The sequence below is a fragment of the Ambystoma mexicanum genome, chromosome 12, assembly GCF_040938575.1.
Source record: "Ambystoma mexicanum isolate Mex_15411 chromosome 12, UKY_AmexF1_1, whole genome shotgun sequence".
NCBI lineage: Eukaryota > Metazoa > Chordata > Amphibia > Caudata > Ambystomatidae > Ambystoma > Ambystoma mexicanum.
This window is the reverse complement of record NC_090936.1, coordinates 1,227,208,986-1,227,235,501: the sequence shown is the minus strand read 5'-3', so window position 1 is coordinate 1,227,235,501 and position 26,516 is coordinate 1,227,208,986. Positions and strand designations below refer to the sequence as shown.

Genomic DNA, 26,516 nt, shown 5'->3' with positions numbered 1-26,516 from the left:
ACCACCTCCTCTTCTCTGCCGTGTCTCCTATGCCAGAGATATAGAAGGATGGGCACACCTTTTCGCTGAGACAATGCATTGGCTAATATGCATGTGCCATTTAGCAAGAGTAAAAGAGAAATGCATTTACTGTCGCAGATGGCATAAAGAACAGGCCAACTCCCAGGGATGGATCAAGGGATTTTAATTAAAAAATGTCAGGGCCCTAACGGCCATCTCTCACTCTCATCTAGAAGATTCAATGACCTCCATAACCCAGATGTCCATACTCCCCGGGTTAGTATCGAGAGCTTATTGACCCTTACTGGGGCAATCCCCTTACGGGTATAGGGTTGTGCATTTCAGATACTCTACCCGACTTGGTCTCTTCCTCAAACTCCCTGATGTTCCTTTCCCTGCCTGCTGTTCTCCTGCAGCTGCTCTCTTGCTTCCAACACCACCCACATTCTCTCGCTACATCTTTTAATTCTGTCCCTCCAATAGTTCTCTCGCCTCCTACTGCCTGCCTCCACCATCAATGTTACTACTCCTTACCCTACACTGCTCCTACCAGTCCTCCAAGCCTCCTTCTAGTCGTTCCCTAAACTCCCTCTAACACTTGAGTTGTGGTGAGTACCTTGCACGCACATTCACAACACAATACTACATGTTCTCACCGAACAATACCTCACCTTTTCTCACCTTTTCTCCAATTCGCTTCCACCCTCCAATCCACCATTCTTCCTACTGCTGGTTTCTTGGTCCGCTACCTTCTCCTCCGGTGACTTCACCTAAACAACCCACACCTTTCTGTTTTCTGTTGCCCCTCGTACACTCTCCCTCCTTCTCCCATTGGATTACCGGCTCTAGCTTTGAAGTGTTACATGGTATACAAAGCACAATAATGCACAAGCAATGTACAAGCAATATACCAATGGCGAAAATCAACCTGCAGTATGGAATACGTTACTGTTCTAGAAAGAGCGGGCAAGGGGACCCTCTCTTTTGGTTACGGGTGGCCTGACTCGTGAGGGTATAGTAAATCTGTTTACAGCAAAGTGAGTCAAGGCTACCTCTCCCTTTAGCGCTGGGTGGATGTTGACAAAAAACCAAGGCTAGTGTAACATGATTGAAGCACACATTTTGTTAAAACAAAATGTATTCTAAAAAAGTTTACAAAGTTGTGACATAAAAGCAGAGACAATACAACAAAACAAAATCATCTGCATGTGAATGATCGGATTCTTCCCTTGCTCACTTTCCTCCTGTACCCACAGCCCTGGTCTTTTCAAGGCTAGACTATTGCAACAGTCTCCTTCTACATTTTCCTGCCTCTACTCTCCGTCCTGTACCACTCATCCAGAACAGGACTGCAAGACTTGTCCTTGGCCTCAAGCCCAGGGATTGTATCTCTCCAGCTCTGAAATCTCTTCATTGGCTCCCAGTGGCAGCAAGGAATAGGTTCAAGACCCTCTGCATTGTCCACAAAGCTTTCTGGGGCCTGGGCCCGCTCTACCTCCAACTCTCTCTTCCTAAGTATCTCCCTTCTCGAGCTCTCCACTCATCCACCTCCAACTGTGGGTCAGCTGGTTCTCCAAGCAGAGAGTTGGGGGCAGAGCTCTTTCTTCGGCTGGGGCATCCCCCTGGAACAGCCTCCCTGCCTCTCTCAAGCTTGAGCAGAACCATCTTCGGTTACGGAAGCAACTCAAGACCTTCCTCTTTGCATCCTCTTTCTCTCTTCCTCTCCCCTGCTGATGACCCTTCTGTTAAACGCACCTGGTTTACCTGGCCACCCTATGAACTTGGGACCAGGTCCCTGCCTGCCCAGTTGCACCTCGCTCTGCCTCTTGGCCCCCCTAGAACTTGTGGTCTGTATCTGTAACTCTACAGTCCACCCACTCTCTGCACTTATTAGCCACCCGCTGGCTGCATCTTCTGATTCAGGAACTCTGTTACCTGCACTTCTCCCTCTCACCTCCCTTGTGCTGTTCTCCACTTCCCCTACCCCCCTATTGCACTTGTCCCCCCCACTTCCTGCGCATGTGCGATCTGAATGACAGAGGGCCTATTAAGATCGTTGTTTTGTCCTCCCTTTGTTTTCCCCTCCTTGTCTTGTCGCGCCTAGAAACACTTGTGTACAGGCACATTATAAATGTGCTGGTTTGGGTGTCAGCGATGTTCGTCACAATGGCAGTGGTAACAATTCTATGGGAAGATCCACTTTTTCCCCATCGACGGGGCAGTCAGCGAGGGTGTCACAGCCGTCGACGTAGATGCGTCGCTGAGATTGGTGACGTAGTCGTGGGCGTTGACGGTTTCATTGATGACCTAGTAGCCCTGGTCACGGCTGTTGACGGGGTGCCAGTGGACGCCGTCAACGGCCTTGGGGTAGACGACCTGGAGGGAGACTTGGTCATCGGCGATTACGTACTCGCCCCGTCTCAACGACGGGCCAGCTTTTGGCACGGAAGGCGAAAAGTGGCCACCAGATTTTGATGTGGACTTAGATGACAGCGCTTCCTTGGGCGAAGGAAAAGGCCTTGGCTCTCCTTCTTGGCGACACCCCTTGGGCACTGACCTTTGGTGAAGACCGGACCTTGTGCCAGTATCTGGGCTTGTCACCAGAGGTTTCTTTAGGTCTTCTCTTGCTGGTGGCCTGGACCTCATGCAACCTAGCCTCTTACTAGAGGTGGTTCGCTGGGCCGTCCAGCCCTGCTGTAATGATGCATGACTCCATACAGATGCAGGGAGTCAGAGGCCCCGCCGGCGTCCTCGAGCCACATGACAAGATGATGATCCCTCAGCGTATTGTTGGAGAATGACTGGCAGATTTTGCAGTCTTGGAGGACATGGTGAGGATGAAGGCAGTAGAGGCAGCCGTCGTGGTGATCCTCCACAGATATTTTTCAGCCCACAGCAGGCACAGGCCTCGAACAGGCTCTTCCTCGTATGATACAGCCATGAGGTAAGCCCAACTGGACAGACAAAACTTTGTCGAAGATTGCCGGTGGCGGGAATGGTTTTCGAGGTCCCATAAGGACCTCGAGTTTTGTTCCTCGTGTCGAGACAAGTCCTTCTACGACCACATTGCTGTTTCGCCGATTTCAGTCCACCGTCTCATGTGTGAAGGTGCTAAAATCCTGGGAAAGGTGTGGGGTGTACAAATGTCATGTAGCCAGTAACGTCCGGAGGGTCCTAACCGGTAACTATGCAAAATTTGGTGCAGATTGGTGAAACGGTGTGGAATTGTATAAGGAACAACGCTTCGCCAAACCACAAACACATTTTGACTTTTGCTGAAATCGGGGGAAAGGGGTGGTGTGTCCAAATGTCATGTAGCCAGTAATGTCCAGAGGTTCCTAACAGGTATATGCAAGATTTGGTGCAGACTGGTGAAAAGGTGTGGAATTGTAGAAGGATCAACAAATTGTGACTTTTATGAATATAGATAGATGACACCATTGTGAATATCCCAACACCATTATTGAAAGTGTTCCTGTAACCCTTGTGTCATTTTGTACGCTCAAAGTGCTGTTTTACCACAAAGTTATAAAAAAAAGAACTAGAGGGATAACATTTGTGACGAATCCGGAATTGTGTCACTTCTCCCAGCGGGGGAGCCCCTTCCCATGAGGCCAGGGTGGTGAGGCCGCTACCCGATAGCCCTCCTGGGGGTGGTACTCAGCGGGAAGATCTCATGGGAAGAGACTTCCCCGCTGGGGATAAAGGAGAACATCTCGGGAGAACGCAGTAAGACAACCCTCCACCCATACCATGCACACCTTCCTATCCCATTTTACTCAACTCTCTGTCCCATACTTCTATGTATATCTGTAAGTTCGAAAATTGAACTACTGCGACGAGAAAGAGCAGGGACTACCTAAGGGAGACCTACTTAACAAGTACTGGGACGAGGAGGAGGTTGAATGAACAGTCTTGTCTTCTATATCCACTTACGATAAAAACGAAAGAAGGATTTACTATGTTGTCAAGCCAGCTCGAGCAACTGCAGGCATGGAAACGGAGGTGCAGGTTCAAAGAGACAGCCGAGACCAGAGAGCAGAAGAAGCTGTCGAGTTGCAGAAAGTGTTTCTCCAGGACCTGATGTCGGTCTGTCCTTTGACTGTGAAGCCAGGCAAAGGTAAAGGCTCCATAAGAAGGTGGACCGCAGGGTCCAAGAGCCATACTTACATTGCCTGTAGCCACAGGTCACAGAAGCAGACGCAAGAGTGACAACTGCGGAGGAGGGTTCGACGGCCAAATGCAGTCCCCAAAAGAGCCACTGGCGTTCACAGGTGTCCCTAAAGGTAACTGGGCCGACAGTCGGACCGGCTGGGACGTAGGGCGGAGAGCGGGGCCTAATCCATACGTCACAAGGGTCGTGAGGCATAGAAAGACGCCAATGAGGGTCTGTGACCCAACGAGAAGTTGTGAAAGTTACACATACAAACCCGTAGAGGGGACAGAGAGGGCTTGAGAACCTGAAGAGAGAATTGTAAAGATTGGAGGACATCTGCTTCTGGCTGGTGGTCGAGTAAAGCCCCTATCAGGGAAGGGTCGACGACCCAGGAAAAAGAGAACACCACAAGCTGTCTCCCTAGTGGCAGTACTTGGGAGAAAATGGCTCAAAGTACTCTGAGAACCCAAAGGGTGTCTCACCCACTAGTCCCCAGGGATCTGTCCTCCAGGTAGCCACGACACAGCCATCACTTTTGGATCCAGTTCCTGGGGGTGGACCAGTGCGGGAGGATCACCTGGGTGAGGGGTCCTCAGGTAGTGGGAGTGGGACACCGGAAGGTGAAACACACTATACCCTTCCTTGTAACACCTTTACCCCCATCCTACCCGGTAGGATATTTAGGAACTCTAGCCCCCCCTTTTACAACACAAACCCTTTCTCATTGACAGCCCGCTCTAAGGCAAAACAGACTAACACCCGAGCCGTGTACCTAACATGTCCCAATACTATGGTCAGTCGAAGTCAGGCAATTATCGACAATCAATCACACCTGACTTCCATTACACATCCCCACACAGATAAAAGGCGGAGCACGAGAGCGCACTCGGAGCGAGGTAAAACACACGAGGAAACAGCAGGTTTGTGACGGCAGCTGAGTAAGCGAGGAAAGGCTGCAATACTGAAGGGGATCGCAAGGAGGGAAATTCCCATTACCTTTTCGACAAGGAACCGTTACTTTCCCGAAACCTCGAGGGAAAGCATAAAACCAGGAAACCAGTTTGAAAAATCATGCATTGTGCATCAGAGATACCCGGGTCCCTCCCGCGTCAAAAATCAAGGCGGGGAGAATCACCAGCCACTGTGGTACCGTCCTTGGCTCCAAGAACAAAGCCATTTCAGTGAAAGCAACACATCCGGTGAGTTGGGGAGACGGATACTAGACCGGTCTGTGTTGAATCCAAAGTTCCAAGCAGCAACACTGTTCATTCCAGCGAGTGCTGGAATGAACAACAAACGCGAGTGATAAGAGACGCAAATTAAGTCAACTGCTGATGAGTGATTTAACTTTAAAGCAAACTACAATACCTTTGACAGAGTGGTCCGCACCGCATGGGTGCTCAATCGAAAGTCTCTGTAAGGTATCCAGCTGAGGGGTGACGAAAGTAGATACAATTGATCCGAGCCCGGCGGAGGGAGATCATTTGAAAGTGAACGAATAAATGTGAATAGAAGTGGTCCTGCAGCGGGTCAAGCTAAATCCTGCGCACAGTCGAAAGTGTTCGATTTTTATGAAAGAGAAATGGAAAAATACATGAGTCTGGTCCTAGCCCGGCAGAGGGAGACCAACTGAAGATTTTGGTGTTAAAGTGGGTCTGATCACGGCAGAGGGGGGCCTGGGGTGAACAGTAAATCCCCCAAGAAGTTGTATAAGTGAAAATACTGAGAAGAAAGGAACTTTCATGTTTTGTCGCGTTGCATCGGGCCCTGAAATAAGAGACTATGGGCCTCATTACAAGTCCGGCGGTAGCCGTGCCGGTAAAACTGGTAGACTGCCGCTGGACTTGTGAATTGTTGCAGCGCCTGGCTTGCCGGAAACACCGGGATATTACAACCCCAGTGTTAAGTCAGGCGCCGGAAAATGTAAGTCCCCATTCCCATTTGAGTCCCATAGGACTCAAATGGGAATGGGGATGCCGGTAGCACTGGCACCGTTAATAACGGTGCCACTGCTACCGTGAAAGTCTGCGGCCGGGAGCTGTTCCGCTCACCAGGTCAGACCTGGCGGGCGGGAGGTACATCCGGCCCGCAAACTTTTACTCTGCCGGTCCGGTAACAAAGGTGCCGGTAAGCCTACCGGCACCGTTGTTACCGGACCGGCTGGTCGTAATGACCCCCTATGAATGACAAAGAGACTTTGGCATAGAAGGCCCGGATGCTGAATTCTTGAACTGCATCCTCGTGCTAAACAAGCCATAGCACCACACACCGTGGGTAATAACAAGCAGTGCTCAGATACCTGAGGATTCGTAGCGCTATATAAATGCCAAATTATTATTATTATTATTAATTATTATCATTATTATTATTATTATTATTATTTTATTATTATAGAGTGTGCTAAGCTCGAGCGTGCGGCCTTGTGTTGTGCTGATAAGATGGGGAAGGGAAGCCAACGGCTTGAATATCCTGACATATCATTTCTTGAACACTTTTCTTTTGCATAACATTGTTTCCCACACTATTTGTATTTAGAAGTAAGGATTGGGAATAGGTTTATTAGTATAGGCCCTTTAATTTTGACAAGACACCACTAGGACTGCGTTATTATTTCATGGTCGTAGCTTGCTCCCATCTTTAGATTTAGGATTAGACAGGCGTTTTTCAAACACAGGTGAAGTTCAATAAACACCCTTGAACTGTGGTGACTTGTGTCTCTTACTGTTTGATACCATGCCTTACTTACAGTACCCAAATACAAAGGAGAAGAGAAATAAGGGTCTGGGTCCCGCGCCCACAAAAGAAGATCCCTACAAGTCATCTTCTTCGTGGCAGTACCTGGCAGGAGAGTGAAGCAAGTCTGGAGACAGGGAAGTCTGCGTCTGGGACCCTCAAAGTGAAAGACTGACAGTAGTGAACAGTGAAACTAAAGTGAATGAGGCCAGGGGAAAGGAGTCATTCTCCCTACTGATGTTGAATTGTGCAACCATGTGAAAAGAGACCAGGGTAAGGGAGTCATCCCTCCTGGTTGTAGCGAACTCTGAAGTCAATATACCAGAAGAAGGGAGTAATCCTCTGGGTAACCAAGGCCAAGGGAAGGGAATCATTCCCCCTGGTTGTGTTGAACTATAAAATCCATATACCAGGAGATGGGAGTCATTCCCCTGTTAACCAAAGCTGAAATGACTTTCTGATACAAAGTGTTAAAAGATAAGCGCTGTGCCTGACATAAAGAAGTGCTGGAACTTTGTCTTTTGTGTAGGAGGACAATCTTGACCCAGGGAAGGGAGTCAGTCGCCTAAGAAGAAGCAGGGACCTGGAATTGAACTTTTATCCCCAGTCTAGAAGAAGGGAGTCATTCTTCTGGACCAAGAAGGTCTACTTTATCTCAAGTTTAGTTTTTTAAGTGAAAGGGACAGAAGTAGGGATTTTGATAGGGTACAGTGGACTATTGATTTACACAGAAATTCTGACAGAACCCTTATTATTTTAGTAGAGGCAGGGAAACCTCTCATAGAGATAGGGAAAGTTAGGTTTTATCTTTATTTCATTGACTAATAAAGGTCTATAGCAATCACCATGAAAACTGTGGGTCCTTTATATACTTAATTACAACACAAAGCGAGGCAGCCATTGACGTCATACAGGTGGAAAAGGAGCTATAGGCTGCATAGGAAAGTGAGGTGTTTTATCCACCAGCATGACGCCCAAGGCTGACAGAGTTTCTGGTGGAATGTTGTCCCTCTAGTTCTTTATTAGTGGGGGGTAGGTACTACTTGGCTACTTTACAAGAAGCGTGAAGTGAAAATGGTGAACGCATGATCGATTTGGAGACTGAGTGCTGAGTAAAAGAATCGCCCAGCGTAGCTTAACACTTAACAGAGGTGATGTGCTGAACTGTGAACAATGGGATGATCCATCTTTCACCGCCTTTCAACATTAGCCTGAGACACATGCAATATACAGCTACGACGTTTGTCATTATAAAAGGGGGTATAGCAAGAAGAGGCCCTTTTATATTCTTTGTATTACTTCATGTACTTCTGAGATGATGGGGGATATGACCAGCTGTAAGTGTTTTATTTGCCCAACTGCACCATCTGATGTTATTGGAATTATGTAACTTTGGCTTATTATAGATTTATAAAATTAATAATAAAGTTTAAAAAAATACATTCCTTCCTTACTGTGCACAGATTGGTGGGGTCACTACCCGTTTCCAAGGTAGGACCCAGAAGTCCTGTACAAATATTGTGTGGTGGTCGCTCCCTCCTGATGCCTTCTGGTGTACTTTGTATAAAGCAAGGTTTCTGGTCCAGTAAGGAGCACGGATTGGTCTGCAGGCCTGCTCTTACTCTTTCAAGCTAACCCTCCTCGCTGTCATGGCTCACTCTTGTACGCCCTCCTACCTTAGAATCCGCCTCTTTAGATCAGAGCCTCTCCCCTAACCACAACACACCGCTAGAGGCTCCCTGCTTCCCTGAGGCACTGCTTGCCCCTACTCTGTTCTCCTCCTTGAGCACTCACTTCCAAGCTTCTCCTGCCCTATTTCCACCACTCTTCTGAACATTGTGTTAGCTTCAAATGTCTTCCTGATTGCCTCTACATTCAGCTTGCTCTCCTTCTTACTCCCTTGTTTCTTACTTTGGAGTTCAGTTCTGTGTCTTATCTGCCAACTTCCTTCCTCTCTGCCTTCCACAATCATTCAACCACCTCACTAAATACCTCTTTCACCTTCTGATTCTCGACCTCACTCTCTTGCAACGGCTTCCTGTCAACATCTTTCCTCTGTCCAACCACCTCCTTAATTCCCACCCACTACCCAGATGCCTCTTCTGTTCGCCACCCTCCACCTTTTGTTGTTTCACCAACGCCTTAACTCCACCTCCTGTCCAATCTCCTCCTACTTTCCATTTTAATAACTTCTCAGCATACTTCTTGTTGCTCCTCGCCTCCATTAACTCCTGTAGCCCCTTCTTTCACCCTCCTACGTCATCCAACAACATTCCACCTTTCTCTTATAAGCATCCAACCTCCTGTAACAACTCCAGAAACTCTTGCCTGGATTTTACCAGCTCCTCCAACAAACCCCTAACCACTTCCTCTGAGGACCCCCCACCTTCAATCACCAACTCTCTAACACCGTCCTTCAATAATTCTCTTCCAGCCACCTCTAGGGATATGGTACCCACAAGGGATATAGGCCCTGCTCTCTAAACCGCTACTCTATCCCTTCCTGCCTCCATTAATTCCACTGCTCCTCCTGTCTCTTGCTCTGGGATCCACTCCAGGCTACCCTGATCGCCAGCTCGCCTCCAATGCGGTCCACCTGTTCCTCAAACACAGAGACGGACTATGTTCTGTGCTGGCTTCCAGAATAAGGGCTCAGGTCAGATTGGCTGTTGGCCCTACATTCCCATGCATGCTTGGGGGTTGGTCTCATTGGGACAACGCTATAAGAGGTGAGGTAGCCATCTTGGATTCCACTACAGTGCCCGAAACCTCCCCCAACCCCCTCCATCCCCTTCATCTGCTGCAATCACTGTAGATACTGGCTTTTTAGCGACCTTCTGTGCTCCCCTGGCCATAAATGCCCACTGCCCTGGGGACTCTGGGGAGAGGACTTGGTAGTGTTAACTATGGATTCCCCAGAGGTTTGGGCTTTTCCTGCTACTAGCAGGAAAGATTGGATGTTACAGGCTCCTGAAGAGGGAAGGAGGCTAACTATTCGGTTTTCCTCACCACCTATGGGAAAGGGGTATGGTTCTCCTGTGCTATTTTCCCCAAGTCTTAAAGAGCACCTCTGCGGGTTGACTCATTCTGGCCCGCAATCCTCCCAGCCCTAGGACTGTTATTTATCATTTTCCGGCCCAGTCTGGGCTTTCCATGAGTAACTCTGAGGGATTATGGGAGTTGTGTCCCCCCACCCACATCTATGGAAGAACCCTGGATGAGATGGGATGCGGCAGCTGCTATTACAGGAGCCATGTGACCGTTTCCCTACTAAGAGAAGGGAGTGCTGTGGAGGTGACCCAGAGGGCTTTATGGTAATTCCTCTAGGCACCCCCGAATCCCACAAGGGGACCTTTGTCACTGTAGAAAAAAGTTCAACTGATGCATAGGGAGGGGCAGTGGTTAGAGTGTCGATACACACATGTTAGGTGCCGCTACTGGTCAGCTTAAGCCCCATTTCCACAACTGGGATAGCAGGCGCCAGGCATGTCCACGTTAGATACATCATCATTGTTGGTTACTTGGGGAAAAAAACGGGTCAGCGCACACATTAAAATCCTAAGAAACACATCATAAAAAAAAAGGAGGTGGCCCAGACTAATCCAAACAAAGGCAGGAAACAAATAAAAAAGGCAGGAAAATACTAAAGATTTTTAAATGTAGGTTGGGGTCCTGCTCAAAATAAAATTCATTAACTAAAGGGTTGAATATTGAACATAGAAAAGTAGTTTAAAATATATATAAAAATGAATTACCTTTAAGTTTGTCTACTTACGTAATTCACAACAAACTCTTCTTTGTCTTCACCTCTTGATTTTCGCACAACCATCTGTATGAAATCTTCGAATTTGGTGGCCATGTACACGTCTTCGTTTTGTAGCTCTAACCCGTCACATTGCTGTTTAATTTCTTCAACAAGTCTATGGGGGACAGAGGGATCCATGATTAAAAGCATTCGTGAAGACATCATCCACACACTATACACTGCTTTATTGTGCGATTCACTAAATGCAACCAGGCCTCTTGATAAAGACTGTTACTGGCAGGGAGTCTTTTCCGCAGACCTCTGGTGAGAGATGGGAAACCATCTAATGTAAAGGCAAAAGAGAGTTTCCAACCAAATGAAAATCCCAAACCCTCTCTCTGGATAGTTATGGCAGAGCAGTCAGGCTTAACATGAGTGAGGAAGGCTAGTAGTGAAGTAGTGTTAACCCACCACAGTTACCTCCAAAGAATAGACCACCCTTGTATACTGAAAACCATACACTTTAGTGTAAAATCACACAGAATATCTATTATGTCAAATAAGAACTTTGTGTTAAACATAACCCATAGTAATAGCAGTGTACGTATAAAAGTGGTAATTGTCCACTAAGGCGACCCGCCTCGCCTCCAAAACTACATGGTGACAGAACCAACATAGGACTAATGGTTGGGAAGAAAAGGGAACCGTGGACATGAATACTGTCATGATCAAGACCAAATATAGAAACACAGTCACAGTCATTCCTAAACTGTTAGTGCATAGTCACATACACTAAATAGAACATGCAGAGGGAGATACTTTAAAACACAAACCCTAAAGCCACCAAAGGCCGGGATACAATTACACTGATAGTACCAGACTCATAATGTCACATTAAACTTCTATACATACAAATGTACAAAAGTAAACACAAGTGTAACATAGTAGCAGACCTTTCTATAGACAGGAGTGCAATGTTAAACTTCAAAAATACATTAGAGAATCAGTGGTACAGGCTAGAATTCTAGCCTTTGGCCTAAAACTCTCTGAATCCAAGAGGGATCCAAGAAACGTATCCAGTTACAGGTTAAGCCCTAAATCTCCCCATAGGAATCGATTGCACCAACTGTGTAGGTACAGTCCGTGGTTATGGGGAAAGGAAGGTAGTTATCTAGTCTCCTCCACAGGTGAGAATAAGGCAGCAACCTACTGTGGGGGATGCCTGATAAGACCCTCAAGAAGAGTTCACGTCTCACGTTCAAGACCCAAGACATCCAGGAGAAAAGAAGGAGGCGATCAAGGATGGTCCAGATGAACCACAGAGGTGGGACAGTGGTGTCCTGCAACCTTTCTAGATGACATCTTCCTACCCCAAGATGCACGACCAAAGCAGTATTTTGTTAAGGCTGTGGTAAGGCAGCATAGAAATGGTCTCCGCACAATGAGCTAAGCCCACCCATGTGGAGGATAAGGGGAAGATGGGAACAGCCCAGGACGGACGTCCAGCAGCCGAAAACGAAAACTAAAACCAAAGCACAGGGGAAGGACACCAGAACGAACAAGTAAGACCAGACCTGGTTTTAAAATTGCTTCAACAGCAGCAGCAGTTTTGCAGCAAAATGCACCAGCAAGTAAGAAGTAAGCCTGCAGACTCCCAACAGAAGCAGGAGCCGAGTCCCCCTAGATAACTCCAAACACTCAAGGGTTGGCCTAAGCCAGCCCTCCAATCACTAACCGGGGCACTCTAAAAAGCTATCGAACCATGTCTACCCTCACCGCATGTGTATTAGACTGGCCTATAGCAGTTCAAACCACAGTAGAGGGTGCAGGGTTGGGGTTAGAATGGTCATTTTAGGCCAGCCCCCTGGTTTCCCCAAATAAAGGAAAGGCCCAAAAAAGGAGAGGAACAAAAACAAAAAACCAGAGTGCAGGCCTTAAAAAATACATTAGTGTCCCAATGGCTACTAATAAGGTACATTGTAATAAAAATTCAGTAAATTGGCCTGCAACCCTAGTGAAGCTGCCACAAGTCTACTTACTAAAACCAATCTAGGGTGGCATAATTACAAAAAAGCAGCACTTCCTAGGAGCCATATACTAAAAAATGTGGTGCAATGGCCTATCAAACTGATGCACCCTTCTCTGTGTTTATCCTCCTGTATGACTACACCAAGAACAATGGGTTTTCAAAGTGATGGCTAAAGGGGATTCTATGGAATCTGCAGCACTGGAGTGCCTCTGCATGCCCCCCTCATGTTGCATCTGCCATGTGATGCTGTGACCCAAGCATGTATTTTTCTGATTGGAAGTTTAAAGCACAGTAAGCACACAATCAATGATTCAGACCGTGGTATCTCTTTGAACTAAATTAAGTACTTGCAATCATGCAGTTCTGTAAGAGGCCGGTAGGGCGTCATCATTGCTACCGCTATGTCACTGCTGACAACACCCTGTGGACTGGTTGGCAAACCTTAATGCATTAAAAAAATGATGACATGCCAGTTCATCAGGAAAAAATATATATGTTCTCCCATTTAAGGATGTCATTGTTACTGGGTCTGAAAGGGTGCGTGTAATGTCATTTATTTTTATTTATTTATTTTGGCATTTATAAAAGCCGCCAGGCCCGTGGTTACAGTCAAGCAAAGGATAAGGCATAGGAAGAGTACAACATAGGCGATAACTGTGATTCAGTTGAAAAGGTGGGTTTTAAGCTTTTTCCTAAAGAGATTGTACGATGGTTCAGGAGCTCGTTCCAGAGAGTGGAAGCGCCGACTGGGAAGCTGGACGCCTCCCCCACCGTCCCCCTGATCTCTTACGATTGAATCTGGGGGTGGCGAGGAATGTTTGTAGGCTGCTCTTAGGGGCCTTGCTGGGGAGTGTCTGTTGAGACTTTTTGCGTAAAAAAGGGGCATTGCTAGAAAGACACCGATGTGTGATGAATAGAATCTTAAAGTTCATTCTGTCCTTTACTCAGAGCCAATGAGCAGATTTTCTGGCTTCTGTGATGTGGTCAAGCTTCCCGATGTCTAGTGAGTGCTGCTTGCAGTGCGTTATTCTGTATTGTTTGTAGTTTGCTCAAGTTTGTGGTGGAGGTGCCACTGAGCAATGAGTTGCAGTAGTCAAGTTTTGAGCAGGTGAGGAACCGATCAATTTCGAGCCGGTTTTTGGTGGCTAAAAATGGTCTGCTTGCGGTGATGAGCTTTGTGGCGTATCCTGATGTGGAGGCAATATGATTGACTTGGCGCGACATGCTGAGCGAGGAGTCCAAGTACACGCCAAGGGGTTTCCCTGCATTGGCCACAGGGATGATGTGACCATCGATGGGAATACATTATACGCCTGGTGAAGCTTTGCTAGGCGCAAGGAGGGGCCAATGATAAGAAGCTCAGTTTTTTAGTCATTAAGGCAGAGGCTGGCTGTGTGTGCCAATCCGGGTTTGGATGGTCTTGTAGATTGTGTTTACCCTGAGCGAGTCCTGAGTGTGGTTGCCAGAGAGGAGGATGAGCATGTAGTCTGCGTAGTTGGTGTATGAGATACCTAACGAATCAAGGTGGTCAAAAAGTGATTTTGTATATATTTTGTAAAGGGTAGGGGAGACATAAGGCATTTGGGGAGGCTGTGCGGAGGCTTTGCCGGCAAAGACCCGAGAGGTTCTGTCACTAAAGAAAGAAGCAACCCATTTTGCTGTGTCAGTGGAGAAGTGAGCTGAGGATGTGAGGTGGCGGCAGAGTGTTTGGTGGTTGATGAGGTCGAACGCTGCGGAAAGGTGTATGAGGAGAAGAGAGATGTAGCCTTGGACGATGGCATCATCTAACTGATTCTTGAGATCCAATAGGGCTGTCTCAGTTCCGTGTTTTTGGCAGAACCCTGACTGCCGGGTGCCTAAAATACAGTGATATTCTAGGAATTCTTGGATTTGTAAGTAGGTGACTATTGATGATTTTCAGCAAGAATGGAAATGTAGTGATAGGTCGGTAATTGGTGGGGGTGGACAGGTCGAGGGAGGGGGGAGATCTACGATTCTTTGAGGGACAGTGGGACGAAGCAAGTAGTTAAGGAGAGGAAGAAGTGGTTCGGTGCAATCTTTTCTTATAGAGGTTGGTGTAAGGAAGGCATGGTATCAACAGCAGACACAGACACAATAGATGCAAGTTTCAAAAACCTTTACTTTGTATCTTGATAATGTTGGGAGAATTCCTAACTGGCCCTAACTCTAGAATGGAAGTAGTCTTGACAATTAAACAAATAACAAACAAGTCCAAGTCAAAAATAAAAAAGGCCTATACTAACACAACCTAACCTTGACCTTCTTCTCAAATGACAAATGTGTAAATGGAATATAATAAGTTCTTAAGGCTTTGTCCACCTTGCCACAAATGCACAGTTCTACTCTTGACTTTCACTTTACCACAATTCAACATAGGCTTCCCTCCGTCGTGCTTGAGCCTATCTTTCTCTTCACACTTACATTTGTTATTTCATTTCTCACATGGGTCTCTCACCGCCAGGCTCTTTTCTCTTTGTGGGGGTTCCCTTCCCCATGTTTTTTCTATCCAACTTTTAACTGTCGAAGTCTTTCAAAACTGCAAGGATTTTAAATAGACCTCTACGCGACCACTTCAACCTCTCTTTAAACATTTTAACAATCAGCAATCTTCTTCACCTCGCAACACCAATGCCTCTTGCTATTGCAGTTTTTTTGAATTATTATTTCTTACTTTCCCCTCTTAGCATCTTTAAATGTTCATATACTTTGCCCTCTTGGCATATTCAAAGTTCATATACTTTGCTTTTCACTCAATCAACTCTCGTTCGGGATCGCGGTTACTTTCTTGCCTTCATTTCCCACTTAATCACAACTTAAACATTTCCACAGAGACTTTCGAATGTGTGATTCCGCCTCGCAGGACCACTCTGTTACTTTGTATACTTACATCACAATTCAGCAATTGTCTTTTCCATTACGCTTTTTATCGGCACACGTTGCAACCTTCAACCCTTGTAACAGTCAACTTTGCTTTTAACACAAACCGGGCTTTTGTTGCCTTCGATAACTCACTGGTTGTGTTAATTGGGTTTCTTTCTTCAACGCCTTTCATGTAGCATTGAAGTCTGTTACCAATGCCTCCTCTGCTCCTGCCAAACTCCGTTGTTCACCCGGGAGGGTAGCGCGCCGTCATGAAGTACGATAAGGGGATATTTTCCCTTCTCACTCGGTTTCAGTCTTGGAATGCTTATGGCTTTCCGCAAGTCTGGAATTCTCGCCTGGCTCTCTCTCGTTCTCCGCAATTTCCAATCAGCCCATAGCCTTCCAACTTCGATAGCCTTGTTCGCATCAGCCCCGGAAGAGCTGCTCCTTCTCGTACCCAGCCTGGCTCACCGTGCGCCTGTGTGCGCCACCTTGTATCCTGACAGGGAGTGTAAACAAGTGGCAGGTGTATGTAGTTAGGATTACGTGCCTGACTCTGCCTGGTCTCATTAAAGGGACAGAGCCATTGCAAGTCAGTAGAGGTAATCTTCCTAGCCTCATTCCTCATCTTCCTCGGCTCTGTAGTGTTGTCAGTGTGAAGTGGGGAGGAATTATGGGAGCTGTAGTTACCCATAAAATAGGTAGAAATAGGGTTAAATGGGTTGTAGAAAAAGATGGATACCATGTCTCGCCATCAGGTGCTTCTCCCCCACTCCCTGAGGACCCCCTACCCAGGTGATCCTCCCTCGCTTGTCGACGCCCAGGGTCAGGATCCAAAAGTGATGGCCTTTCCCTGGCCACCGGAGTACGGGATCCCAGGGGACTAGGTTGTGAAACACCCTCTGGTTTTTCACACTTGCCAGGAATTACCTGTTGCCAAGAGTGGAGACACAGTTGGGTTGAAACTCGAAGGGTGGAATATTTCTAGGTCCTTCAGGTGGTGTGATAGGAGGCCGGGCTGCCAAAGTACTGTGTCATTTGGCTGCGATCTTCTCTTGCAAAAGCGTGATTTTATTAGTGAGGGTGTATTGGGCGGTATTACACCAAGTGTTGTCTTTGTGGATGGTGGTGGGAGGCAGTGACGGGGTCTCCAGCTCTCGAAGGATGGCGAATAGTTCATGAGAGCTGGAGTACACCTTGGAAATTCTGTCATTGTAGGCGGCTGCTTTGGCATCATGAAGAGGTTTGTCTATAATAGCGGGAAATGTTGGAGAAACAGGCTTTGTCCGTGCTGCTGGGTACTTTGTGCCAGGCAACTTTGGCTGCTCTTTTTTTTTGTTGCACAGGTGTCTCTAAGCTCTGGGGTGACCCAGTTGAGGTGTTGGATGTTCATTTGTTTCCAGGCTTTGAGGGGAACCAGGAAGTCTAAGGTTTTCGTGAACAAGGTGTTGTTGAATTGAACCAAGGAGGCGGTATCCTTGGAGAGTGGGATGGGTGCCTGAGTAGAGGGATGATGCGTGCACTGGTTAGGCTATGGGTGCTATGAGCCATGATGGTGGCTGGCATGATAGTAGGGGGAGAGCCTGTAGGACTATATTGGCTCAGAGAGGGGATGGTAAAGATGATAGTGTTGTGGTCAGACCATAGGCAGGTGAGGTTGGTGGAGTTACTTTTGGGAGCCAAAATCCAGTCGAGTGTGCGGCCCTGGGCATGTGTGGGGTTGGTAATCAGCCAAGTGTAATCTAGGGCTGCCATGGTGTTCGCTAGTGCGGCTGCCTCTAAAACCAGAGGGTCGTTGTAGTAATGTTAAGGCCATCCAGGATTAGGAGTTGGGTGGAAGGCTTAAGATTGGTTAGTGCAAGTTGGGAGCGGTCGTCTTCTAAAGAAGCCAGCAGGCTGGAGGCTGGTAGATAAGGTGTTGAGGGATGGAGGCATTGGGAGAGCATTTGAGTTTGGTTGATATGGGAATGGGGCAGCATTGAGTGAGTGTAGGAGGATGGTGCATTTGTAGATCAATGCTACACCACCCCTTCTTTCAGAGTTCTGTCACATCGAAGTAGGGAATAGACGCTAGGGACAGCTATGGAGCGCTCAGGGCCAGAAGTGGCTGTCAGCCAGGTTTCCGTCAGTGCGAGGATGTCCAAGTTGTTTGAGGTGATTAGATCAAGGATATCATGTGTATGCGCAACCAGGGATCTGGTGTTGAGTAGTGCGCAATGCAGAGTAGGGGCCTGAGGCTAAAGGGGGAGCGAGGCAGCGTTGGCATGCATGGGAATGGTTGGAGTGGTGGTGTTGGGTGGATCCGGCGCAAAGTGAAATCTTGCCCGGTAGGCAGTGCAGTATTTTAAGCAGATAGTGCGCTGTGTATTGGCATATTGGCGGGGGCAGTGAGTAATCGGTTGGCGTGGAAGTGCATCCGGCATGGTGAGTGATGCGCTCACAGAGTGTACAAGGTGTGGACTTGGTATAGCCCCAATGTGCTGAGCCGGCAAGGGGGGAGTGTAGGACAGGTTGTGGGTACCTAGTGCTACACGAGCCAGGTGTGTTCTGAATTCTTCCCTGTGCGTGCCGGTGGTCACTGTTGAGATGGATTTCTGAACTCTGACCTGGTGGGCAGAGGTTCAGAAGGCCGGCCTAGTTTCTTGGAACAGGGTAACCTTCTGGACAAGGCAGATTAATCAATGTAGCATTGGCAGACTGTGAAGACCAGGTCTCGGGAGGGGTGAGGGTGCCTGAAAGACCTCAATGAGCACACAGAGTAATGGACACTTACAAATCACTCTCAGTCAGGTGTATATATATTAAAAATACAAATACATTTATTCAAGGCCTTTGAGTTTCAACACAATAGTCATTAACAATAACACTTTCAAACCAATTGGGTTAATGCACAAATTGGGTCCACAACCTAGAAAGGGAAGTGCAAAGAGTCTTAAGGCAGTTCTGCAATAATCACAATCCTAACTGAAGGGCAGTCTAATCTCTAAGAAGAGGGGAGCCTAATGCTCAAATGTACTGGCAATGCTGGCGCACGCGGTACTGCAGATGGGCGAAAACAGGTTTCTTCTAGGGTCTGTAGCAGTTCAGGAAGGTGGGTGAGGTTATGCAGAATAGGTTCCCACTATTTGTGGAGGGTCTCCCCAAGAGGGCAGAGCAGGTACCAAGAGTTGGGAATAAGTCGATAGCTTGGGCTATCTGTGGAAAGGAGAGCGGCCCTCAGGGGCCACTCATCCATAAAAATGGGTATCACTGGTCAGGCTCTGGCTTGGCTGACCTCTTTCCTCTCAAATCGACCCTCCCAGGTCCAACTTGGGTCTTTCCCGTTTGACATCTTTTTCTCTACCTGTGGTGTCCCCCAGGGCTCTAACCTCTCTCCCTGGCTGTTCAACCAGTATCTGGCACTTCTCGCCCACCGCATCGCTGCTCTCTGCCCCAACTTTCAGTGCTATGCGGATGATACCCAGCTCATTTTCAGGCTACCCTCGGCCTCCTCTTCTCCTTCCCTCATCTCTGAATGTCTTTCTGCTATCCAGGAATGGTGTGCCGCCAACAACCTCTGCCTTAATGCCAGTAAGACCGAGATTCTACTCATCGGCACACCCACTCCCTCCTTCCCTGCAGCTCTCTGGCCGGCCTCTCTTGGCCCTCTTCCTGCTCCTACTTGCAAGGAAAAAAACCTCGGGGTCATCTTCGACTCCACACTCTCCTTCTCTCCTCACATTTCTGACGTTTCTAAGAAGTCACACTAGCAGCTGCACCTCCTCAGAGGTATCCTTCCTTTCCTCTCCTTCCCCCAGAAGCTCACTGTCTCCAGAGCCCTGGCTCTCTCGAAGCTGGACTACTGTAACAGCCTCCATCTAAATCTCCCTGCCTCTACTCTCCGCCCTCTGCAACTCATCCAGAACAGGATTGCGAGACTTGTCCTTGGCCTCAAGCCCAGGGACCGTATCTCTCGAGGACTGAAATCGCTACACTGGCTCCCTGTGGCTGCGAGGATTAAGTTCAAAACCCTCTGCATTGTCCACAAGGCCTTCTGGGGCCTGGGGCCAAATTACCTTCAACTCTACCGTCCTAAATATCTTCCTTCTCGAGCACTTCGCTCTTCCGCCTCCAACTCCCTCCGGGTCAGCCGCTTCTCCAAGCAACGAGTTGGGGGGAGATCTCTCTCCGCAGCTGGGGCCTCCCTCTGGAACAGCCTTCCTGCCTCCCTGAAACTTGAGGAGAACCATCTCCGGTTCCGGAAGCACCTCAAAACCTTCCTCTTTGCTTCTGCTTTCTCTCTCCCTCTCCCCTGCTAAATCACTGAAACTGTACTGAATCAGCAACTGGGCCACTCACCAATCTCGGTCCTTGGCCCAGCCACTCTCCCCTGCACTGCCTTCCTGGCAACCCCTGCACTGCGGGACTGTCTCTGTATCCCTACAGCCCCTCTTCCCAGCACTTGTCTGCACTTATCTTGCACTTGCCACCAGCTGGCCCTTACTATTTATCTTGTTCATTACTAACCCTGTACTGCACTTTCCCCTCTCCCTTTCCCCCTTGCACTTTGCCCGTCCCCCCTACCCATGCACTTGCGCGATCTGAATGACACCTGGCCTAGTAGGATCGCTGTCTGTCTCCCCTTGTTCCCCCCTCCCTGCCTCGTCGCGCCTTGAAACACTTGTGTATAGGCGCGTTACAAATGCCTTATCATATCATATCATGCGTTAGGGGCGACCGGTAAGGGTTGCAAGTACTCACTGACCCCTGGCGCGCTCCGGTCCAAACTTCGGCAGTCGAGTCCACTTCTATTACAGGTTCAACTGCGGTAATTGTGCGACTCTGCGGCTTTCAGCAGTGAAGTTACAGCGGTGATTCCCAAACGGAACAGTGGCGATTTCTCTGCTCCTGGTGGATGGATCAGGCCAGTTTCACTGTAGCAGTCTTCAGGGCAAAGGGGGCAGAGCAGCAGTGCACCTGCGAAGTTCGTCACTAGGGCTGGGCGACATGGCAATTGCGAGTACTCCGGTTTGGGTGCTCTCTCTTTATTCCAGACCTGGGAATGCCAAGAGTACGAAATTAGGTATGAGAGTGCCGTGAACACAGAGCTAGCGATGTGCCAAGTATCAAGGGTCTCCTCAAACCGGCGGCAGTGTCAGAGCAAAGGTCCTGCGTAAGCTGGTCAGCCCACCGGTTGGCCCAGGGACACTTCCGAGAAGGCTTACTTGCAGGGTTTGATGAAGGTGAAAAGAATAGTTAGTCCCACCATTAAAAAGGGTTGAAGCGTCTTTGCAGACCTTCTAGTTCGATCAGATGCAGAGGGGTCCAGCGGGACGACAGTGGCCTCAGGGTGCCAAACCTTCCAGCGGTTCACCAGCGGTTCCTTGACTCGGCTTCTTAGTTTCAAGATACTTGGATCCTATCCTTTGTTCAGTGAGACCTCCAGAGACCAACATGCTATGGCTGTTTTGGGCCTTCTCTTATCCAGAATCTCCTTTGCGCCAAAACAAAGAGGACCCAATGGGAGATCTGCTCACAAACAGGCACACCATACGTGGACCAACCACGAACCAGAGTGGTCCCAGTCATTCAGAGCACACCAGGCTCTTTGGCACCCTGGATGTGTATTGGAACCAGACAGTCCAACCCACATCCTGGAAGCACACACACAAGGCATGCCGAAGCCCGCAAAAGCTTGTCGTTTCGCGTGAGAATGCATGCCCAAATAAGCACTGACCGTGTCTGTTCGACCTGGGGAAGGCAAAGTGGCAAGATGGCCAAAGGACAGGACAAAGAACCTCGTGGCATGGCCATTTTGGAGCCAGTCCACTTATTTGTGCCAAACGCGGTAAACACGGTTTACCTGGCAGGAAAGGGTTCAAAATATATGAAACGATAAGCTGACACAGCCCTGTCCAAGGCACATCTGCACTTCTCCTAAAAAATCCTTCGAGGGTGTCTAGCGCCCTGGGAAATGACAGGAAGACCCAAGTGCACTGTACAGTAAGGTACATTGTGCACTTGCAACATGTTGCAGAAAAGTTGCAACATTAAAAAGGACTAGGGGAAATAAAGTCGCCCAGTACTGACTGTCTTAAGGGCATGTCATTTTCCCCATAAAAAGTGAGCAAAAGCCCAGAGGAGTGCAGCAGAAGGCTGCGCTCCACTGGCAAAGTGAGTATATTTTGTAAAACAGCAGCAAAAAGTTGAGGGGTACACAACTGGAGGGAAATCTTCAAATAAAATGGGAATCTTTCCTAACAGCCATCCAGGTTGTCTAGATTGGTAGACACATGAAGGGTGGGGGTAAGCAGTGCTGTTTGCTCCTTGTGGTGTGCAATGCCTGTGGTCCGCAAGTTTCCAGAGCGCAGTGCTTGATGGCGTGCTCTGTGGTTTCGCTGTAGTAGTTGGGGCTGGCAAGGTGGTGGGCCTTGATGAGCAAGGCTTTACTCCTGTTGAGTGTACAGCAGCAAGTGGAGAGTAGGGTTGGTGTGCGCGAGCCGCCATGTGAGGCCATCTGCGTAGGCTGAGGTGCAGTAGTGTTGCGGGTGGCGTGGTAGCCAAAGTGGCTGGGGCGCTGGAGGTTAGTGGTGCAAATGCGTTGGGTGTCATTTTGCTCGGCTGTGATTGGGGCAGTGGGAGGAGGGGAGGGGGAGTGGGACGGGGAAGGTTGAGGTTACTCAGGATGGCCCTGCGAGATACAGGCCACGTGCAGGTGGAGTTCATAAGTATTGTTGCAAAGGTTAAAGGCAGCGGGAGCAACTTGTTGGCGGTATTCCCTGGATATGGTTTGGCCTGGCTATTGATCAGGGTTTGGGGGGCCTGTAGGCAGGGCAGTGCCAACTTGCGGATTCGCCATGCAGTGCATTGGTCGTAAGGTCAGGGAGAGGCAAGCACCTACTGCAATAAGCGTGGGAGCTCGCATGATGAGGGGCCACCAGGGCGTACGCTGGTGAGAGGGATCTGACTGGGATTGGAGGAAGGGGGGAGGTGGTGGGAGAGTGTTAGCGGGCGACATGTGCAAAGGAGCGGGTTGTTCGCTGAGCTTGCAGCAGTCATCAGAGCGCTTGCAGAGGGGACCTCCGTAGTGGAGCAAAGCGGGTCCTTGGTGAGGTGGCTGGCCGATAGCACAGGGTTCAGCATACAAGTACAGTAGAAAGAGAATATTACAGAGCAATGACAAATATAAGCCAGTGCAGGCGTCGGTACTGACCAGCATGGCTTACCTTTATGCCTAGTAGTATCAGCGCTGCTCCTGATGCCAGGTGAGGGCGGTTGGAGGCGAGGCACATCGTGGCATTGCCGGCTGAGGCTGGCAGAGACGATCAATGAAGGCCTTAGCTTGTGGCCTTGTCTTATGGCCTGCTGCGCCTCCCGGCTTGAACGCTATGAGTTTGGTGCTATGATACCACTGATTGTGGAACACCTTGCACATCAGCGTGCCTATAAAGCAGGTGACTGGCATGTCCACGGTAGAGTGACAGACATAGCTCAGAGTGCTACAAGATGATGGCATGTTAAATAGTCAGAACTTTCTTTTCCTTTGTTTTTCATTGAGTGAACTTGTATATACGCTGTTATGAGTTTGTGTGATATTTTGTTTAACTTGTAATATTCTGTAAATAAATTAAAAACATTTTTCTTTCAAAAAGAACTCTAACTCAAGAGCTGCCCCAGGATATATTCACGCAAGACTTCTCAGTTATGCCTCATATTGACCTGATCCCTTCTCAGAGGTTTGAACTTTTGACGTTCATGCCATGAGCCAGCAACTTCTCTTGAGAATGTGCCCTACCACCCAGGTCGGTCTGACAAAGTTGGGCACACGCCTCGGCAGCTGTGTTCAATATTGGCACACCCACGCCTTCTACATTTTCATTCGCACCTTTAACCTATAACCCCTCGATTCTACAGTGAATATTCACATTACCGTTGATGTTTTTCCTTATGCATGTACATGCCCTAATATTGGCACCAATTCCCTACATTAATATTAACTCTATTAATTGTCCATTTTCCCAATTTACACAATTAAGCTAATAATCCGGTAATTTGCACAGTGGAAGCTCTTTAGTCATGGAACTGGAGATCTCATTAGGCAGATGAAAGTAGAGTTACCTGACCACATCCATGGACGCAGCTCCAGATTTGAAGAAGTCTGTAGAGTCCTCAATGATCGCAACATTGCTTAAGATTCCTTTCCAAATGGCCTAGAGAGGAGCAAGCAAAAGTAGAGATTAAAGTGCAGAACAAGGCATCTGGGAGGGTCACATTTTCCTGATCTAAAAGGACAACTTCAACACTATAATGTAGGCACTTTAAAAGGCAAAAAGAAACCGAATGCATAAAAATAAATAAACATCAGTGAGGACAACAACAGCCACTACAGAAGCTGTTTGCACCAGTTGATCGCCGACAGACTCGCTGCTTTTGAAGTGGTCTACCGGTTTGTTGGTGAAAAACAAGATTGAACAAATGACTAAGTGAAGCTCGCCAATGTGTCATCCTGCTCCCTTGTGACCCTTGCATGGGTCCGATAATTGCGCTGCAGAAAGGTGCCCAGATTCCTTTCGGGAGGGTTGGTACAGGGTGACCAATGGACCGAGATAAGGAGGAGAAGCCAGTGCAAGGATGCCTTTAAAGACAAGACATTAGTGTTGAAATTCACATAGTTGTTTCACGAGAGCCAATGAAGACGCAACAGGTAAGGAGAAATATTAGAAACTGGGGAAAAAGAAGAGAATCCTGGCTGCGGAATAAAGAATTGAGCTTAATGGCAAAATGGTAAATTTTGGGAGGCCGATGTATATAGTTAAGGCGTCAAAGAACAATTATTTGGAAAAGTATTTTGGTGGAGGCAACATTCAAGATGTAGTGGATTTTCCTAATGTTGCAAAGATGTAATTGGCAGGAACGGACAACAGTAGACATTTGAGGCTGAAGAGAAAGGAGGGAGTCAAATGTCGAACGGGAAGCTGCAGAGGGGGAAGGATGTACTTGGGGCGGAATGATAGAAGCAGAGAAGAACAGGATTTCCGCCTGTTTAGGATTTAGACTGAGACATCGGGAGGCCATCCATGTTTTGATGGCAGAAAGACAGGAAGAACGTTGCTGGTGGACGTAGTCAGTAAATCATGAACAAGAAACAAAAAAAGTGAGCATCATCGCCGTACAAGTGCACCTAGAACCCGTGGTTAAGAATTAGCATACCCAAAGGAGATGTATAGCGAGAGAATAAGAGGGGACTCAGAACAGAATCCAGGGGGGACTCCAAAGAGAAATAGGTGTGTGTGGGGGTAGGGGAGAGAGAGTGAGAGAGAGTGAGAGGAGAGTGAGAGGGAGTGAGAGGAGAAAGATGGAGGCGAGAGGCAAGGCAGAGAGGAGAGAGACAGAGAAACAGAGAGATCCTTTCCACGAGACAGCAAAAGAATGGTTAGATAAGTAAAAAGAGAACCACTGAAGGGCAGTGACAGATCATTTTAGAGAGGAAAGTGTGGAAAGAAGGGTAGGGTGGTGCACCGTCTCAAAGGCAGCCCTGAGATCAAGTAAAACAAGAATCTATGATTGTTTGATAAGGCGTGCCTGTAAAATCGAGTTTAGGATAGAAGGTTTCTGTGAAAAACCAGGGCGGACCCCAGACTGGTGAAAAGTAAGTAAATGAAATACAGATAGGAGGTAAGTTGAGAACGGACGGGTGGGTTGCTCAAGCAATTTAAATAAATAAGGAAGCAGAGGAATAGGGCAGATGTTAGAATGTTCAGTACTATCCAGGGAGGGTTTTCTGAGAAGGGGTATAACAGTGGTGACTTTGAAAGCAGATACAGTAGTCACCAGCTACTTCTTCGCAACAGCTAGCCTGACGTACAAGGCCATCTGACAAAAACTCTACAGGCTACTTTGCAGAAAACAGACTATATTGTGGGGCAGGAAAATGCTTCACTGCATCTACTGCATGGCGGAGGAAGATGCTTCACTGCATCTGCTACATGAGGCAGAATATGCTTCACTGCATTTGCTACATGGGGCAAAATATGCTTCACTGCATTTGCTACATGGGGCAGAATATGCTTCACTGCATCTACTGCATGGGGCAGGACAATGCTATACTGCACCTACCACATGGGGCAGGAAGATGCTTCAATGCATCTACTACATGGGGTAGGAAGATGATTCACTGCATCTGCTACATGGGGCAGGACGATGCTTCACTGCATCTCCCACATGGGTCAGTAAGGTGCGTCACTGCATCTACTGCATGGGGCAGGAAGATGCTTCACTGCATGGGGCAGGAAGATGCTTCACTGCATCTACTACATGGGTCACTAAGGTGCGTCACTGCATCTACTACATGGCGCAGGAAGATGCTTCACTGCATCTGCTAGATGCCGCAGCATATGCTTCACTGCACCTACTGCAAGGGGCAGGAAGATGCTTCACTGCATCTACTGCATTGGGGCAGGAAGATGCTTCACTGCATCTGCTACATGGGTCAGGAAGATGCTTCACTGCATGGGGCAGGAAGATGCTTCACTGCATTTACTGCATGGGGCAGGAAGATGCTTCACTGCATCTACTGCTTGGGGCAGGAAGATGCGTCACTGCATCTACTGCATGGGGCAGGAAGATGCATCACTGCATCTACTGCATGGGGCAGGAAGATGTGTCACTGCATCTACTGCATGGGGTAGGAAGATGCTTCACTGCATCTGCTACATGGGTCAGGAAGGTGTGTCACTGCATGGGGCAGAATATGCTTCACTGCATCTACTGCGTGGGGCAGGAAGATGCTTCACTGCATCTACTGCATGGAGCAGGACGATGCTATACTGCACCTACCACATGGGGCAGCAAGATGCTTCAATGCATCTACTACATGGCGCAGGAAGATGCTTCACTGCATCTGCTGCATGGTGCAAAATATGCTTCACTGCACCTACTGCATGGGGCAGGAATATGATTCACTGCATCTACTGCATGGGGCAGGAAGATGC

General features: G+C 48.2%; 1 protein-coding gene across 2 annotated transcripts in view; it reads right to left on the bottom strand.

The window, feature by feature from the left end:
- Positions 1 to 26,516, bottom strand: part of ALDH1L2 (aldehyde dehydrogenase 1 family member L2) — an 836,174-nt gene that overhangs the window by 331,312 nt on the left and 478,346 nt on the right. For both annotated transcript variants that reach the window (XM_069629899.1, XM_069629898.1), the window contains exons 9-10: positions 23,644 to 23,735; positions 10,665 to 10,809 (exon numbers count right to left, since the gene is read on the bottom strand). In XM_069629899.1, the coding sequence (XP_069486000.1) occupies positions 10,665 to 10,809; positions 23,644 to 23,735 (237 nt within the window). The remainder of the gene's footprint in view (positions 1 to 10,664; positions 10,810 to 23,643; positions 23,736 to 26,516) is intronic.